This window comes from Callorhinus ursinus, unplaced genomic scaffold (assembly GCF_003265705.2).
Source record: "Callorhinus ursinus isolate GAN/ISIS: 27379988/994484 unplaced genomic scaffold, GSC_fseal_2.0 scaffold16, whole genome shotgun sequence".
NCBI classification, from domain to species: Eukaryota; Metazoa; Chordata; class Mammalia; order Carnivora; family Otariidae; genus Callorhinus; species Callorhinus ursinus.
Window position 1 is genome coordinate 31,829,910 of NW_027397078.1, and position 18,381 is coordinate 31,848,290.

At 36.7% G+C, this 18,381-nt stretch overlaps 1 protein-coding gene across 4 annotated transcripts in view; it reads left to right on the forward strand.

Moving 5' to 3' along the window:
* AP1S2 (adaptor related protein complex 1 subunit sigma 2) overlaps nucleotides 1-17,019 on the forward strand; it is a 28,785-nt gene extending 11,766 nt beyond the window's left edge. Inside the window, exons 5-6 of one of the 4 annotated variants that reach the window (XR_012381060.1) lie at nucleotides 3,367-3,461; nucleotides 15,469-17,019. Coding sequence is in view for 3 of the 4 variants with exons in the window: in XM_073902048.1 (XP_073758149.1) it covers nucleotides 9,506-9,562 (57 nt within the window). In the remaining variant the exon portion in view is untranslated. The other 3 variants (XM_073902048.1, XM_073902049.1, XM_025857459.2) reach the window with 3 other exon arrangements.
* The last annotated feature ends 1,362 nt before the right edge of the window (nucleotides 17,020-18,381 follow it).

Consider the following 18,381-nt stretch of genomic DNA (forward strand, 5'->3'; position numbering starts at 1 on the left):
TAAATCTCTCTCTCTTAACTGTGGGCCTCTATGGGAGGGAGGGCATCGGTAAGGGCTCTGCATTAGTTACTGACTGGGTCAGTTGGGAGGATTGCTCCAGATTGGGATGACATCCTCCAGAACATACATATATTAAATAGGAGACAGTACCTTGTACACATAATGATCTTGACTTAACCGAACAGTGGTTAAGATGCCTGCAAAAGTGGGATTTTTTTTTTTTTTTTTTTTTATTTTACCCATTTATTTGAGAGATAGAGAGCACAAGAGTGGGGAGGGCAGAGGGAGAAGCAGACTCCCCACTGAGCGGGGAGCCCGATACGGGACTCCATCCCAGGACTCCAGGATCATGACCCGAGCCGAAGGCAGACGCCCAAGCAACTGAGCTGCCCAGGCGCCCCAAAAGTGGGATCTTTTGTTGGCAGCCCTGATGCTAGCCACTGTCCATAGTGAAATGAGCACAGCCCCTTTTCCATGTGTGTGGTTTGCCTCGGTTCTTTATTGACTACAGACACATCATTGGCGAGTTTTGTTTTTTTTTTTTTAACATCTGATAGTGTGACCACAAGCTCTTATTCTCCTATTGTAAAATTGGTTTTAAAGTTAGGACCTCCTTATTTTGCTGTTTACTAATCAGACTTTTCTAAAAATAAGGTCAAACCAGAATCAGGAACTGGGAATTTCTCGTATTTGTCTCTTCCCTTGTTCCCTTTTACATTTCATTATTATGGAACTATATTCTGCTCTGTCAGAACCTGGTATTTCCTCCAAGTTCTTCATCATTTCCTGACTGATTAATTATATCTGTCTTAAAACATTTTTAAAGTTCTTGAAGTTCACCTTTTAATTTTGATATATTTTTTCATGGAGAGTAGTGTTTAGGGCACTGATCTTTCCTGTGTCTGGATTGTTTTTTTTTAAACTCTACTGAGCAATTGCTGTAGACTTTATAATATGACATATATACTAAGTTTACTTTATGGCTTTTTTGGGGGATAAAAATGTCGTTCCAAGTCCATATTTGTGAGTATGTGTGTGTTTTTCCCCAATTGAAGTATCTTAATAATAAGTAATATCTCCCTTTTTGAAGTAGTATTTTTGTATCTTTAGGAGAAAATAGGAGTGGAGAGAAGCATGGGATGTCTGTGGTCCACGTTAAGATTTTTCTTTCCCTGTCACACCCTAGTTTAAAAAAAAAAAAGTTGACTACTGTTAACTACAGTTTTTTATCTTTAGAAGAGACCTTTGGCCCTATTTCTCATCTGTGACTACCTCAACATTGTTTTGTACATAAACCAAAGTGATAGTACATTAAGACATTTTCTATTCAGTGGTCTGAGTGAACCATTTTCTTAATTTAGCCACTCAGGTCTTGAGGAGGCAGAACACAGCTGGTCCATTCTGAATTTAGAGTGAATTATATAGTACATGGCAAGTTAAGGCTACAGTCTCATTGGGGCAGTAAGGCTTCAGATGATTCTGTTCAGGTTAACCTGTTACTCATTCAGGTATTCTGCCAACATATTGTCACAAATCCAGGGATGACAAGATGCTTGTTTCCTAAAATAGATTCATTTATATGTTGATACATGATACATGTTTACATCTTTGGGAGAGTATTTGAATGTTATGTTCATAAAATAGGTGGTGGAATAAGATGAGAAAAAACTGCTGAATTTCTTTAAAGTTTCCCTTTTACCCAATTTATATAAACATCTTGTGGTTTGTTTAGGTAGTCCTTCATTTTATAGGCGAACAGGGCAGTCAGTCAGTTGATAAAGTAGGTTTTCTATTAGCATATTCTATATAGTCAGTAATGAGAACATGTCTGGACACCGTGACAACAAAAAAGAACTATGATGATAGCTAATGCTTACTGAGCACTTAGGTGGGAAGCATCCTGTGCTAATTAATCCTCAGGATGCCCTGAGAAGGATCAAGAGTACCTTTTTAACAAATGAAGAAGTAGAGGCTCAGTGAGGTTCCAGTGACTGGTCCTAGCATTCCAAACCCAGATCTGCTAGGCTTCAGAGCTATGTAAAATCTTGACCACTGAGCACTATCCGTGTCTCCCCCCACCCTATTTGTGTATTGTCTTGGTATGTGTAATTTAAACCTTCTGTTTTTGGTACCAAGTTCTGTGTTTTTCGGTAATGGAGATTTATCATTCTGGAGGTTTTTCTGTATCGATCAGAGTAGATGTCCTGAGGCAGATGCCATTTTTTTACCTCTTAATACTGAAAATTTTCATTGTCCAGACTATCAGTAGTTGGTATTTTCAAGTTGGGATGTATAGATACAAATATTTTTCAAATCATTTCTTGTTGGTTTTATCAAAACTGGATTTATAGTAGCTTTTTTGGTCTTAAAATTTGGGATACAGCATTCGCTTAGCCTATGTCATGAATATGATTTTGCTTCCAAAATTGTAGATATAGCTATAAAGACACTTATCTAAAGGCAGCCTTAAATTTGTAGAAGTCCTAATTAATTTATTTTAATCTAGTTTTCTTTGTATTGTGATTTTTCTATTTGGTATCAGCTCTTTTACTTGATTATTTCTAAACACCAATGATGCCTTTGAATTTATAATGAAAATATCTGTTGGCTTAATGATACATGGAAATCGCAAAATGATTTTGATTTTAGTTAGCCCTTTTAAAATTTGTGAAATATACATTTCTGTCCTTAATGTTTATTTTCTTCAGAAAAATTTCTTTAAAATTTCCCTTTTACTCAATTTGTATAAATGTCATGTAGTTTGTTGAGGTAGTCCTTCATTTTATAGGCAAAGGGACACAGTCAGTGGATAAAGTAGATTTTCTATTAACATACTATAGTCAGTATGAGAACATAAGTGTATTTGAATAATAATTGCTAAAACATCAGACTTTGTGATTAAATAATGATACTTTTTTTTTTTTTTACTTGGTTACTTGGTAAACAGTGGTTCAGTTATGACATTTCTAGAGTGAATTCTGTATTCTTTTTGGTATTTGGTTCTGTGACTACATAATTAAATTTGGGGATAAAGCCCAGAAGCATTGGTCTATTATCCAATTTTTAATGTTTGTTAGAATTTAACACAGGTTTTCTTAACATGCCACTGGTACTTAACTTGATTCTTAAATTACTAAGTGCGACATGCTGAGATTCCTAAATTGACATTCTTTGAAGTACTTGGAACATTTCCCCCCCCCACCACCAATTAAGTGCCTATTTTAAGCTAGTTTTTTGAGGGGGAGGACTTGGGAGAGTGGTACAGTTGATTTATAAACATAGATCTAATGACCAAGGAAATATAGAGCGCATTTTCTTTGTAAAGTCAGGCACTTACCGGTTTTTCTCTGCTCCTTAATTTTATAGAGCCAAAATGAAGAATGGGGAGGTTTGTCTGAGGATATCTTATGATAAAGAGCAGTCTAAGGCTTTAGTCCCTTTGACCCCCAACTTATTTATTGGTAACTACCAAGTTTCCCGTCTTTGTGGCATGGATAAAATGGGGTGTTATGCAAAGACTGTTGCACGTGAGATGATTTCAAGTCCTTGCCTGATCTGTGAAGATCAAATAGTTAAAATACCGGGCGTTGGGCTTTAACCTCAGCGGTAGATGCATGATGGTGTTGATCAGCGCTTTGAGATGTGTCAGCCTTTCTTTATTATACTAACAGCATCATTTTGAAATTTGTGGGGGTTTTCCTTTTGAGCTTTGTTTGCTGTTGGTATTGTTTCTCACTAAAGTAATCTGAGCAATGAAAAATAAGTGAGGTACCAAAAGCAAGCATTACACTCACAAATTTGCTTCTACTTCGAGATGATCCACTTTATGAATAGATTCTCTTGGATTTGCAGTTGTTAATCTGCCTCGGCTAGCAAGTGGTGCTCTATGGAGAATTAGTGCTGCTAAAATTGATTTGTTTTAGTGCTGGGGCTGCATGATATTTCTTAGTACTATGCACCATCTTTGTGGAAGTAATAAATCTGTTGGACTGCATAAAAATGGAAAGGTAAGAATCTTAGAAAAAGTGATTTTTAAAAATGAATCTTTTGTAAGTTAAAATTATTTTAAGTAAATAAGTACTTGAAGTATTTAATAACATGCCTTTTAGTATGAAGTTTTGGGATTTTTTTTTAAATTAAAATCTTGCTAATTAAGAATATTTGGGTATGCCAAACTCGAGAATATTGTACATTGTTTTGTAACAGCTAGATGTGTTCAAATATATCTAATAATATTTAACAGCAAAAAGCGTTTTGATATAAATCCTTTTAGGATTTGGTCTAATTAGACAAACTCCTACGATTCCTTTGTAATTTCCACTGTTTATGTTAAAACCTAAAGCCTAAACCGTTTTCTTTTAAATTAGGTTAAAAGCTAACAAGGCTGTACTCTTAGGCCAGTGTTATTTTAATCTTTTATAGGTAAATTTGATAGGGGTCTGCTAGAACAAACTGGATAAGTAAGGTTTGGTGACATTAATGTTTGAAATGGAAAATGCAGAAGGGCAGATACAGAAAAAACAGAAGGCAGAACAAATCTTGCCTTTTGTTTATGTTTTATAAGAAATTTGGCCAAGTCCTTGGTCACTGGTTTTCAGGTTGTAATCATTTTGCTGTATGTGTGTTTTCTGAGCTCTTTATTTGTCTGCTTTTCAGAATTTTGAGGATTCCCCCCCCCCGCCTTATTTCACTTTAACTCATTTTGAGCCCGCTTTTGCTACTGTGGGCTATTTGCAATAATGAACAGTTGGAGTAACTTAAAATCAGTAGCTGTAAATCTGATTTTCACAGATATTTGACAAGAACCCACAGTAATAAAATACATTTTTATATCATAATAGTTACATGCACATAAACTGAAAAAAGTATTTTGTTAAGTAATACTTTATTTCTTGTTTTGCAATCTCACATTTTCTGTTCTATCCTTTTTTTCTTTAAGGTTTTATTTATTTTTTTGACAGAGACAGAGCGAGAGCGGGAACACAAGCAGGGGGAGTGGGAGAGGGAGAAGCGGGCTCCCCGCCGAGCAGGGAGCCCGAGGCGGGACTCAATCCCAGGACCCCGGGATCATGACCCGAGCCGAAGGCAGACGCCTAACGACTGGGCCAGCCAGGCGCCCCACTATCCTTTTTTTCAATGCTGATCCTGATCTACTAAATTGATGGCATGCACCCTAGGATTGGGACCTGCAAAGAGCCTATTCCTAGCTGTTGGTGGTGATTTTTTTTCTTTAAAAAGTACTTTTGAAAAATCTCAGGGTTTTAGCTCTTTTTTCCCCTACTGACACATTCTTTAAAATTTTCTTATTGTTTCTTCTGTTGCCTTTTTAAAAAATAAAAGAAGTTCCTATTATAAAAAAATTAACAAATACAGGCAAGCACACTAGAACGTAATTTTACCTACCCATCAACCAATTAGATTAACTCTGGTTCTCAACTGAGGTGGGGAGTGGGGCAGTTATGCCTCCTCATGGAACACTGAACAATGCCTGGACATATTTTTGATTGTGACGACTGGCAATGGGGTGCTACTGGCATCTGGTCGCTGAAGACCAAGGATGCTGCTAAACATCCAGCAGTGCCCCGGACAGACCCCCTTAGAACAAGGAATTATCCAGCCTCAAGTTTCAGTAGTGCTGTGGTTGCAAAACCCTGGTTTAATTTAACACAATAGGATATATAAAGATTCCATTTACATTTATAGACTGCTACATCTTTTCAATATAACATATAGTCCAGAGTATATTGGCTGAAATGAATCAAAAGGAAGAGGAGGAGGAAAACCCTTAAGAACTGTAAAAGAAGGACAGATGTGCTTAATAAGACCATGTAAATGGCTATAAAAATCACCTCTGTGAGTCAACAGAATCACCTTTACTTGATAACCAGTGCCTGGGGAGATAATCTGTGGTTGACTTTAGCACCACAGCAAAGCTTGTGGGATGTCACTATATAATTTCATTTCCTCAACAACAACCAAATCAGTTAATGTCTGTTAAGGAAATTGAGTTTTTACCTGGAAACAGAATTGAGTATACCCTGTAGGCAATTAGAATATTTTTTAAATTTTCTGCTGATTTCCTCTTCCACCTTAGGGAGTTGATAATTTTTTTTAGAGGGGAACAGGTTTAAATGACCAGAATTTGCCTATATAGGCTTTTATTACTGTACATATAGAGTTTTTTGTTCTTTTGTACCTTATTAGCGTTAAAGAATTTACTTAGTACAGATCTAGAGTTTGAGTATTTGAAATTCAGTGATAAAAAGAGATCTGTTAGATTTTGAAAACCCTGATCAGATTTAAAGCATTTCACGTTATGATCCAAATGGAAGACCTAGGCAGATACAATACGGTTACCCTAAAATAGGCTTAAAATGATTTCTTTACAGTCTAAAGTTATATTTACTAATTAATCTGCTTTTTTTTAATTTAAAAAGTACAATTAACTGCCGGAGAAAGTGATCTGTTCTTAGCATTTTATAACTAACAGGTTTTAGAGTAGGGTGTACAAGATGTAGTTGTTACTCCCATCGTTTTTAATAAACTTTTGAGATACGTAATAGAAACAGATCAACAGCACAATAGAAAGAGACAGCAGTAGATATAAATAATTCACAGATGAAAGAAAAACAAATGGCCCTTTTACATAAGGGAACGTAAATGAAAATATGAGAACTTTTTTTGGTTTGTTCTTAGATTGGCAAGGATGAGCGACCCTCTTTGCTGCTTGTGAGCACTTAAACTTGTATTCCATTTTGGAGGATTAGTTTGGTGATACCTGTTAACAGTTAAATTTGTACACTTTTGACCCATCAGTTAAATTTCAAGGAATTGTATCCAATAGAAATATACAAATGCACTAAGATTCAGTATAATATTAAGCCACTGGAACTCACCCAAATGTTAATCACTGGGAAATAGGTTAAGAAAATTACAGTACAGCCCATACATGAAACTGTTACCTGTCTGTAAAAGAAATGAGATGGATTTCTATGCAATGGTATGGAAAGATATTCAAGCTGTATCAAGTGAGAAAAGATCTAGGGGTGGGACATTAACTTACCGGCATTACCTCTTGAAAATGTTTGAGGTTCCGCTGCCCCCCCCCCCGCTTTTCTAGAAGTGTAAAACAAACCTGTATTAGAAGTATGCAATTTTAATTTATAAATTTTTTAAATGACAAAACGAAACTGTGTGAATGGAAGAGTACACACTGTGTTGTTCCATTAGGTAAAATTAAAGTAGAATTTGCTAAAAAGACAAGTTCCAGCATGTAAAGTGAAGCACTTGTGTGCTCCTGGCCATTTTAGACACTACCCATCTGGAACAGCCATATTGCTCTTGCCACTCATTGCTAATTTAATTAAAAAAGAAATCATGTGATGATACTAGTTCCTCGCAATTGCTGCTGGAATCAGACACCGTGAGCTATGTCATCTAAAAGGTACCTTACAAGGGCTTTCCATTCTCTCTTTATTCATTGCTAAGCATAGATCTTAGTGAATTTTGGACATTCTCTGGCCCTTTGGTCTTTAAGCACAAGGAATAGTGTTCAGAGTCGAGTAGAAACTTTGCCACAGAATTGAGTGAGGGGCAATAAAAAGGACGATTGTGTTCTAGGACATGAAGGGTAGAGGATACTACTTACAGTACAAGGAATAAGTGAAGCCCCTTCACAAGAAAAATGAGTAGAGCAGTAACTTCACATTACACTCATTTATATTTTCATTAAACGTCAATTACTTGCTCTTTGCATACATTGTGTGCTAGAAAGAGAAAATCAGGAGACTAGGTTTTCAGTTTTGGATCCAGTACCAGTAGTTTACTTAAGCACTGATCTCAGCAAGACTTAGGGCTTCAGAGAAGTGCTAGCTTCCAGTTTCTTTATACAGTTTCCCAGACTGTTTTGAGTCATCAGCCTAATATGGTGAATATCTGGGAATTTGTAAGGCAGTGGGGTTTGTCTTAAGAACGTAGACAATTTTAAGAGCAGGTGTAACTCAATTCCTCTTTCTGCTGTTTGTTAACCTGCACTTCCCACTACCCCGGGTTCCTTTTGTAGGGGACTGAGAAAAAAGTTCCTCTTGGTGTGGAGGAAAGTTGAACATACGTGCGTGTGTACCAAGGAGAAGGAGCGAATGCAGAGAGCGGTGAAAAAGAGGAAGAGAATAAAGGGGAAAGTGTATTGGCGGGGTGAATGGGAATGCAATCAAAAGCACTGGTCTTAGGCAAGACGAATCTTCCTCCTGTTAGGAGGAGATGACTGGGTAAAGCTGTAGTTGTTTTCCTCATCACTTGGATGAGCGAAATTCAGAAAGTTGTCCTTTTCTTAGCTTTGAGAAACTTATCATCTAGAGGAGAGTTGCTGGGGACTGAGGAGAAAGAGACAAGATAGATAAATTTGAGGAAAATGCTGAGGGTTTGGAATAGACTTAATGGTGGGGAGCAAATGATGAGTAAAAGGATTGCCCAGGATTGCAGGCCTATTTCAGGTTGAAAATCATGTCTAAAATCTTTATACAAAAAATAGGTCTCCGAAGAATTGATACTAAGGGCAATTTGTAGTTTGTATTTGTGTAAAACACCTGGATTAAAATTTTTTTCCTGTTTTCATTCTGGCCTTTATTTCCGTGTAATCTAAATCACTGATGTTTTAGTGTATTGAGGAACTCAGCTTGCTGGGTAGTGGAAGAAGAGAGTAGTTCTGGTTCTGCCCAGGACCCCTTGTGTGTTGTGACAGACTTGACCCTCACCCTCCCCAGTTCTTAATTAATTATTCCATGACTCAGAAGATGTCCTGGTGGTGTGAGGGCCCAGAATACTGGAGCTATGTTCAGTCTTCTATAATAGTTTCTTTGTATGTAAGAGAAGAAATAACTTGGTTAATATGGGCATACCTGTATCATGGAGCTTAAAATCAACCTTAAATGTTAGGTGGTCATTAAGGCATTTTTAGCACAACTTTTCCAGACTCTGTCTAAACTGAGAAATCATTGAAGAAAACATGTTGTAGCAACTTAAGAGTGGTAAAAGAATACATTATTTTTGTGCATTTTACGGTTTTTCTTCTTAAAGGGTGTTTTTCCAACGAAGAGGGCTTTCTCCCTACGAAGAATATTCTTCACAATTGATGGATGCTAATTTCTTGTTTTAAGTATACTAATATGGATCATTGGCTGTAGTTTGGCTTATCATCTACCCTTTCCTTTACTAATGTAGTAAAAGGTCTGTCAGAAATGCTGGGCAGTCTTGGTTTAAGAATTGTTGCCTTTCCGAGTAAGTCTTTTCCGGGGAGGAACAGCGGTGTGCTCAGCCCTATTTGGGGAAACTACCTTTCTCTTTTCTTTCAGTGGGCATAAGCTCTCCATGGTTGTTTTTCCCATAGTGTGTATAAAATTAAGAGAGAAAACAAAAAAGATGAAAAGCCATAATTTCATAAAGTCTCAAAGAACTGGTATGTAGGTGAAAGGTTGACAGACTTAAACTTTTCTTGTTCTCTCTCCAGAAAACAGAGAATATGTATCACAGCAAGAGTTTCATTGGGTGTAAGAAAGCGTACTAGAATACGTGCTGGAGCACTGACATGCATCAAAATGTAGTAGGATCTATGAATTCAGTTTGTACTTACAATTTTGTCAAGTTTGTTATTTATATTTTAGCATTACCTGAAAAGTTTAATTACATTAAATCCCAAGGGATAGTCCCAGTACTTCCTTTAACTGATATTTTCATAGGGAATTTTACTCTGATAATGATCCATCATTGGGACTTAAAATTTATTTTTTTACACAGAGAATACTGAAATAGGTTCAGAGGTGCGTTGACAAAAAAGTATTATTAAATACTGTGAAGTGCTAATGTCATTGGTACAGAAATAGATAAATAGGATTCCCCTACGAAAATGAGAGCTTCTCCAAGAAAATGAAGCATTTGGGGTTTATTACTAGTATTATTTTAACTTCCTGGTTCATGCCACTGTATTCTGAGTGGGGGAAAAAAGGCAAAACTCTTTTTAAACTGTTTTATGAATTATCTGAGGATTAAAATTTAACTGGCGCTTCTCAGATACTTTTGTATTTAAATGGGTATTGTATAAGGGATCTGTTACATATTTGAACAGTTTACATGGCTTTGTAGCCTAACATTTCAAAATGCCAACTTTAGTATTAAAATGAGGATATTTTACAAGCCCTCAAATGAGCAGTTTTAAACTTTGAGTCACAAGCCTTTTGGCAGGGGTATAATCCCTTTGAGAGTCCGAGGAGCCATGGGCCCTCTTCTCAGGAAAATCTATGTGTAATTTTGCCTCTAGTTTCAGGGGGTTCTTCGAGTCCCTAGAAATCCATCTCTGGACACTCTCCGGTCAGTTTAAAACCTCACCTCAGGTTACCTCGTTGATATGAGAAACCTCGATTTACATACATTTGTAGGCATAGACATCTAACAAATCTTTTTGGAGAGTTCTTTAAAATTTATCTTCAGGATTATTTTAAAAAATATAATATCCTTAGTCTCAAAGGCATAGGCTTTGGAATTTTTTTCCAGCTAAGTGAACCATTAAACACCTCCATTGCTACTTAAAATACCAAATGGGTGACTACTTTTCCACTTTTTCTTGGCAGAGATTTTCCTTTAGGATCTGTAGAAGAGTTTATGGTCACCTGAGGATGTAATGATTTTCATTAAGGGATTAAATTCCTTTACTTTGTGTAATAAAATCCTGATATACTTGAAGACTGGTGGGAGGTAGTATTCTAATAGAATTTTCAGTTAACTCAGTATTGACCAGACGATTTTACAGTGAAAATCTTTTCAGCCTGTTAGTAACAACAGTGCTTTTGGATTTTGTAGGATATAGGTCATTTTGATTGTCCTTATATAAAGTTACTAAAAGAAATTGAATTGGAACTCCTAAGCACTGTTTATAAGTGTTCAGACATAAACCAAAGAACAGAAACAAAAATTACAAGTTTCCATTTTCTTTACTGTGCACTAAACATTCTAGGAATCTGATTGTGTCTGTCGGTTTGTATACTGTGTAAGAATGTATGCATTTCTTTTGTAGCCACGTCATGAATATTTTAATGTCCCTGTGTACTAAGCGACTACTCGTCGTGTATGCAGAATTTCACAGAGGAAATAGAGAGCTGATATACTTATGAAAGAAAATACCCTCAGCTTGGTGACTGTCTTGTATAACAGAGCATTTCAGAACTAATACCTTTCCATTGTAATTGTTTTTCCCGCCCTCATTTTTCTTTTTCTGTTTTATTTTTGTTCTGTATGTGATCTTGATGTACTTTAGTCCTGCTCGCAACTGGTTTAATTTCTACTGGAGACATGACCTATGAATGTTTGTTTTGAGTAGTGTTCCATCTTAAACACATCCATGTCATAATCTACGAACCATCTATGATTAAAACCTTGTAAGAGGAAAATTTAGCCATCATTAAAATGGTTCACCAAAGAAAATAGAGCGGAAACGCTATGGCAAAATAAGCAGTGCAGTAACCTATGTAGTGTGGCTTGGTCTTCCAAAGAAACTCCATTTCGTGTGACTGTATTACAGCCTATCTGAGCTAACGTATTCTAATGTATCCCATAAAAGTGTATTTGGAAGTAATTCCAGAAAGTAAAATCTGTACTTTACATGGTATTTAAGGGTAAAACATTGCACAGTTCTTAAGTTTGTGATGCACCTCTATTCAGTCACATATGTGCTGGACAGTATTGAACAGTCCCTTGAAGGAGGATCACAAAGCTGTGTCAGAAGTCTCTGCTGCAGTATCTCTTGTTCAATGGGAAAATTCTAATATTCAGTTTAAATACTAATATTTTACTAGTTATGGTTTTATAGTATATATTAAGTCTTCATTTAAGTATTAAATGATTTGTTAACTCTGGTTTTATGTTAAGACTTTTAATATTGATCATTATTGTGTATACTTTTAATAAAACATGCAACTTATTTTATTATAAAAGGAAAAGTACCAAATAATTCATTGTTGTTCCTATCTAGAGAGTTTAAAGCCTCCTAAGTTATCAGTAAACAAATTCAGAAGATGCTCAAACAGGTTTACCACTGAAAGAAGACCTATGAAAATGTAGATTAGGCGGGTATGCAGAGCAGTTTGTTCCATTCTCTATGTCCTGCATTACATTTGAAGCACCTGGATGGGCTGTCAAATGAGAAACTTAGCATTATACATTGAAAGCATTGGGAAACATTGGTCTTCCATTTCCATTTTTTTTTTTCCTCTGTCCCTCCCCCCACCCTGCAAGACGTTATTCGTCTGGTTTTAATGCTCAATATGCATTGTCTCCTGCCGGTTTGCTTTGGATGCTGTGTGCTGAGCTGTAACAAGATGTTGCTTCTTTTGTTATTTGTATACAGCTGCTTGCTTTCAATTCATAGATTCTGAAATCGCTTTTCTTGCACGTCTAAAATAAAAGTATTGCATGTACTTTGTCTCATGTGAATGGCTTTTTTCTTCTCCATCCCTCTTGACAAATAATATATTTTATATCTTGGTTTTTCCAGGTAATTTTATCAAATCGTGTAAAAAAAAAAACAAAAGTGGTTAAGCTGGCAAATTCTGTTAAGTTTACAGTTCAGTACTGTTAAGTACATTCACAGTGTGGTGCAACTGACGTCCAGAAATGTTTCCTCCTGTGAAACCGAAACCGTGTCCATTAAACAACTCTCCATTTCCCTTCCCCTCAGCCCTTGGTAACCACCATTCTACTTTGTTTCTAGGAATGTGACTACTTTAGCTACGAGGCCTTCTAGGTAATTTTGAGCTACAGTTTCAGTGTCAACATGGGAAAATTACATTTTATACTATGGACACAATTTGTAAAAGAAACTAATGTACTATTTGTAAAAGTCTCAAGGAGTAAAATGTATAAATGATTCCTTTAAGCCAGGCCTTTTAGAAAGGACACATTTTAAATAATGCATATTTGATAAGTAACATGGTTCTCTTCATGAAATGCTATACAGGACTGTAGGCAGTAAGCCCACAGGGGAAATCTGACCAGCTCCAGGGAATAGAATGAGAGACATTTTTACATGGATAAGGGAAGAATGTTAGCTGTATAGAATTCAATGTAGGCATCTTTTAATAAATGCATTAAAGGTTGTATGGTGTTTTTAAAAACTATTTAACATTACAGTTGACCTATGAACAATGAGGGGGTTAGGAGCACTGACCCTCCCAGGCAGCTGAAAACCCACATATATAACGTTTGACTCCCCACAAACTTAATAGCCTACTGTTGACTGGAAGCCTTACCAATAACCTCAACATTCCATAACACATCTTTTGTGTATGTATTATATACTGTATTCCTACAGTAAAGTAAGCTGGAGAAAAAATGTTAAGGAAAATACATTTACAGTACTGTATGGTAAAAAGCCTCCGTATAAATGGACCTGTATAGTTCAAATCTGTGTTCTTCAAGGGTTACATGCAAATGATTATTTTTATCCTTTGTTTAGGGTGTATGTGATTCAGATGTCAGTTTATTTAGTGTTTAAAACTAAACGAATCAAAAGAGACTGGTTTACATCATTCTTGGGAGTGCTGCATCTTTTCCATTAGACTTTCTTTAAAAGCTATCACGAAAACTCTGAGACATGCAAATAAAACAGCGGAAGGAACCTTCAAGTGCGCAGCACTCGGCTTCAACACCCCTCATACTCAATACCCATAGTCATATGCTCGTTGCGTCGTCTGTTTCCCACCACCCCCTCCACTTTGGCCTCAGCATTTTAAAGCAAGGCCTGGACATCATTTCATCTTTGATACTTCAGTATGTATCACCAAGAGACAGAAGTACCCACACCCCCCCAAAATTAACAGTAACTCTTAACATCTTGTTCCTGGTTCAGTTTTTCCTAATTGCCTGAAAATTGCATTTCTGTAATCGGTTTGTTAGAACCAGATGCCCACTAAGGCTCACATTGTATCTGGTTGATGTCTCTTCAGTCTTTCCGTCTTTAACAACTCCTCTGCTTTTCTCCCCTGCCATTGTTTGTTTGTTTGTTTGTTTGTTTAACTGAGTCAGCCGTGCTGTAGCATATCCCCCATTCCGTATTTGGTGGATTGTAATCCTGTGGCAATGTTTAACTTGTTTTCCTATCCCCCATATGTATTTTGATGTAGCCTGGTTAGGCTGAGGTTTGATGTGGGGGGGCGAGGGCAAGAATACTTCATAAAAACCTTTTCCCCCTACCAAAGCCGATTTTTACCCATTTTTCGTTAATAAACCCACTAAAAGATCATGTGAACTTTTATATAGAGTTGGTTTATAATATTTTATTTAGTACTGAATGCTAAATACCTTCATGTAGGTAGGTCTCAATCGTGTAATGGTACCAGTTAACATTTTTTGAGCACTTTCTAGAAGTCCGGCACTAAGCCTTCTCTCCCTTAAATGTCTATGTATGAAGGTAAGTACTGTGATCCTTGTTTTCCAAATCAGGAAACGGGCTAGAGTTTAATTTACTTGGGATTACTCCATGTAATGCTTATATACAATTAAACCTAATGTATGGATTTTATGGTTTAATATTTTTCTTTTCCTTGTTTTGTGCTGTACCACAATTAGGATGCAAAAGTAAGTTAATTTACTATTGGATGCTAAAAATTGCATTTTCTCCATTACATTGTCGAATGCCTTTTAATTACAAAATTGTTGCAAGTAATACCTGAATTTGACCTGGTCCTGTTTTGTGATATGCACAATCAGCCACTTTGGAAAATTTTTAATAATTTTTTTCTAGCTATGCCTGCTTTTTTTTTTGTCTTCCTTTGACATTTAAAAATGAGTACTGGTTGTGGCATAAGACAAAAATGCCTTTGGTCCTAGAGTATTCTTTCTATTATGTTGCCTCCCCTGAAGCCACTGGTTGCCCAGGGGAGGGCTGGGAAGGTGAGTTTCTGAAGCCGTGCTGCTGGGGACAGTTAAGTCAAAAACTGAGTAAAAACGCAGAGGAAGACATTTCTATAAATACATGGGACCAAAATGATCAAAAAAAAAAAAAAGCATGGAAAATAAAATTATGTGAAGATTCAGGAGAACTCTGGGTTTTCCCTGCTTTTTATTTAGGGGAGGCTTTCGATTTTAACACTAAGGTAACTTACCTTTCCTGTAGCTAATTCGATAGCAGTGATTTCCTAAATTGCCAGTGGGTTTGCCTGCTTTTTGTGTGACAGTAGTGGTGCCCAGCACATTGGTAGGTAATCAGTAGGTATTTAATGCATGCTCAAAATATCCTTCTGTGGTCTCTGACGTCTGGGGCACAAAACCCTAAATAACACGCCTGCTCTCAGTATTCGAATGTGCCCAAACCAATGACCTGCTTGCACTGTTCTGTGAAACTTGCACATCCTTCCGTGTCAATTTCACATTCTCCAGCCTCCCCGGATCTGCTTACCAGAGTCTCACATTTTCCCTCCACAGGAAGCTGAAACCCCACGTAGTGTCCTTGAAGAAATTGGACTGACATAACTCTCCTCCCTTGTCGATGACTTCTTGTGGCATTTCACACACTGTAGATGGTCACTGCCTTCATGTCCATGTTAGCTAATGGTATAAGATGACGTCTTGTCAGTATTACTGTTTTGCTAAGCTGCTTCATTCAGGCCTACACAAAATTTTTTTTTAAAGGGAACTTTGGTTAATCAAATGATAAGGGACTTAAATACGAATTAGAATGATGCAGAAAAAGAAAGGTACCATTTCTGGATATTTTAAAGTTTACAGATCTGTTTCTCTCAATCTAATCATGTATCTTATTAGAATGACACAATCAGGCAATATACGTTCATTAATTACCATCTTTGGCAAAGGAAACTTAAAATATGAAACCTGGTTTTATGAAACCAAAGACTAGTGTGTAGCATTTCAGCATATACGAGAATAAAGGGAATTGATACTAACATACCAAATGAATTAAAATTTAACTGTTTATGTTGACTTAAAAAAAACAAATTTATGCCATTATTTATTCTTTATTGGAAACTACATACTTAAAGGGAACACATAAATGACTAAATTGAAATGATGTGCTTTACACTAAAAATTATTTCTCCAGCTTTCCAAGCTGGGGTCAAGGAACAGAGATCGACAGTTTAACAGTGAGCACGTTACTTTTAAGGCCAAGGAACATTCAACTCCTGAGACAGATTTTTTTTGTGGTCATAACCATTTAGTGACTTGAATGGTTTTTGATGCCCCCAAATAAAAATGGAAACATTGACTTACCGAATTCTTCACAACAGTATCTTACAGAAAAATGTGTTCTTCTCTTCACAAAATGTTGCTTAAGTCATTGTTTAAAGCACGAATGCTCCTTCTGGGGTGCTTGTTAACGGCCAAGTTTATTTTGCTTCCCTCCACTTAACAAGCGCTGCACACTTTAGGGCAGCTTCCTTCCCTTCCGTGGCAATGCCTAGTTATCAGAAATCTTAACAAAAGCAGACAGACACCACGTTTCATGTAAAACAGAGCTGAATGAGGTAAAATGACATTAGTGGGCCCTGTATTTTTTTAAAGCTATACAGTTGTTCCAGTGTCACTTTTATACATACTTCTGTATATGTAAACATGTCTTCATGGTTTACACTTTCATTTGTATCTGCTGGGCTGGATTAAGCTTTGTTGTGATTGTGACCAATACATATTCAGGCCGTGTTAGCACTGTCTTTATCACATCACCAATTAGTTGTAATAAATGTTCAACGTACACCACTGTAGTGTGTTTTTATCTTTCTCTTTGCAAAACTTTGTCAAACTATGGGGAGCTGCTGAAAGAATTTTAAATTTTTCTCAGTAAAATGTCGAAAATTCACCTCCAATTGCAGGTGGATGCTAAAAGCACACACAAGACAAATGATGGAAGATACAAGTTTTCATGTACTTAAAGCTCACTAAAAAATAATGTGGCTTCCACGCTGAGAGCTTATCTACACATTTATTTTCAATCAATAAATGCCGCTTTTAAAACCTTGATGCAGTTGACGTTTCTACTTTCTGAATGAGCAACTCTCGTTACTCCAGGTAATCAAAGATATTGCAAATCAACCAGATCCCCAACCCCCAGCACCCCCTCCCCCCCACCACCACTGGAGGTGCTAGTACGCTCGCCAAAATGAACTGGTATTTACAAACTGCCGCCTAATATAAGCAGCAACTCAAAGCTTTGGTTATGATAGTTAAGGGGCCTCCTACTAACTGCAGATGGGAAATATTACATAGTAAAGCGAGGATATTAAAGAACAAGGCATCAACTACCATCAAGTTTCTAGTCTGCTAAAAAGATACTTGCAGACATGGAGCGTCTCCAACACTCGTCTGGTTTATTCACTGAAAACAGGCCTGATGGGCTTCTGCTGGCACTGTAGAGCTGGAATGTTTAAATCAAATAGTAATCAGGTTATAAGTTTAAGAAACAGTAATACATTTAAGTTCAAGATGGACATTTATCAGGATAATGAACCAGTCCACTGGCTGAAAACTGCTCTCTCCCTCCCTCCGCACCGCAGTGCCCATGAACGCTGGAGGGAAAAGACCCCATCATCTCATAATTACCTTGAGCACAAGCTGGTGTTTATCCTATTTTGTCCTCCATGATCTATGAAGGCTATTCAGCTTGGGATACCACCTTTAATTATGTGTATCTTGGCCATATTTAGGGAAGTACTGAAAAATACTGGATTTAGTGATTGTTACTCAGCATTAGTGAATCCAGTAGGTAATTACAGAAACTTTTCAATCATTTTTAGGGTAAAGCAGGCATTTAAGGTTGAACAAATCAATTTTTAAAGTAAAATGATTTCTGGACCATACTAACTTTTATAGGCTACATATTAAGAACTCCCACTTTCAACACATAACCACTCGCTCAGAAATCCCAATCTTGAAATTTCTTTCCCTTTCTGTTAGCTTCAATACTTTGGGCATCCTTAAGCCCTTATTTCCAAATCCCAAGTCGCCAAAAGCCACATACTCTGAAATTCAAGATGTCCAGTATGGCAATGGAAAGGTTACGAAGAAAATTCAAAACGTATAAGTATAAGAGCATCTTTTCTTTTTATGATCTGAAATCGAAGAATGATATTTTTTGCCTTAAGCCTTTTTTTTTAAACAGAAGGTTCTCTGACCCCTTTTTAAATGAGAATTGCTTTAATCCTAGGCAGATTAGTAGCAATGACCCTCATTTTCCTAAACATGACAAAAATAAGACTTACCTCTATATCAACAGCTCCCCAACACACTATAAAAAAGATGAAGCCCCTAATGGAGAACCTCCAGCTGAGAAGGGGCTGTGAATACGGGACAGGAGGGAGAGGAAATAAACGGACTTCACCCTTT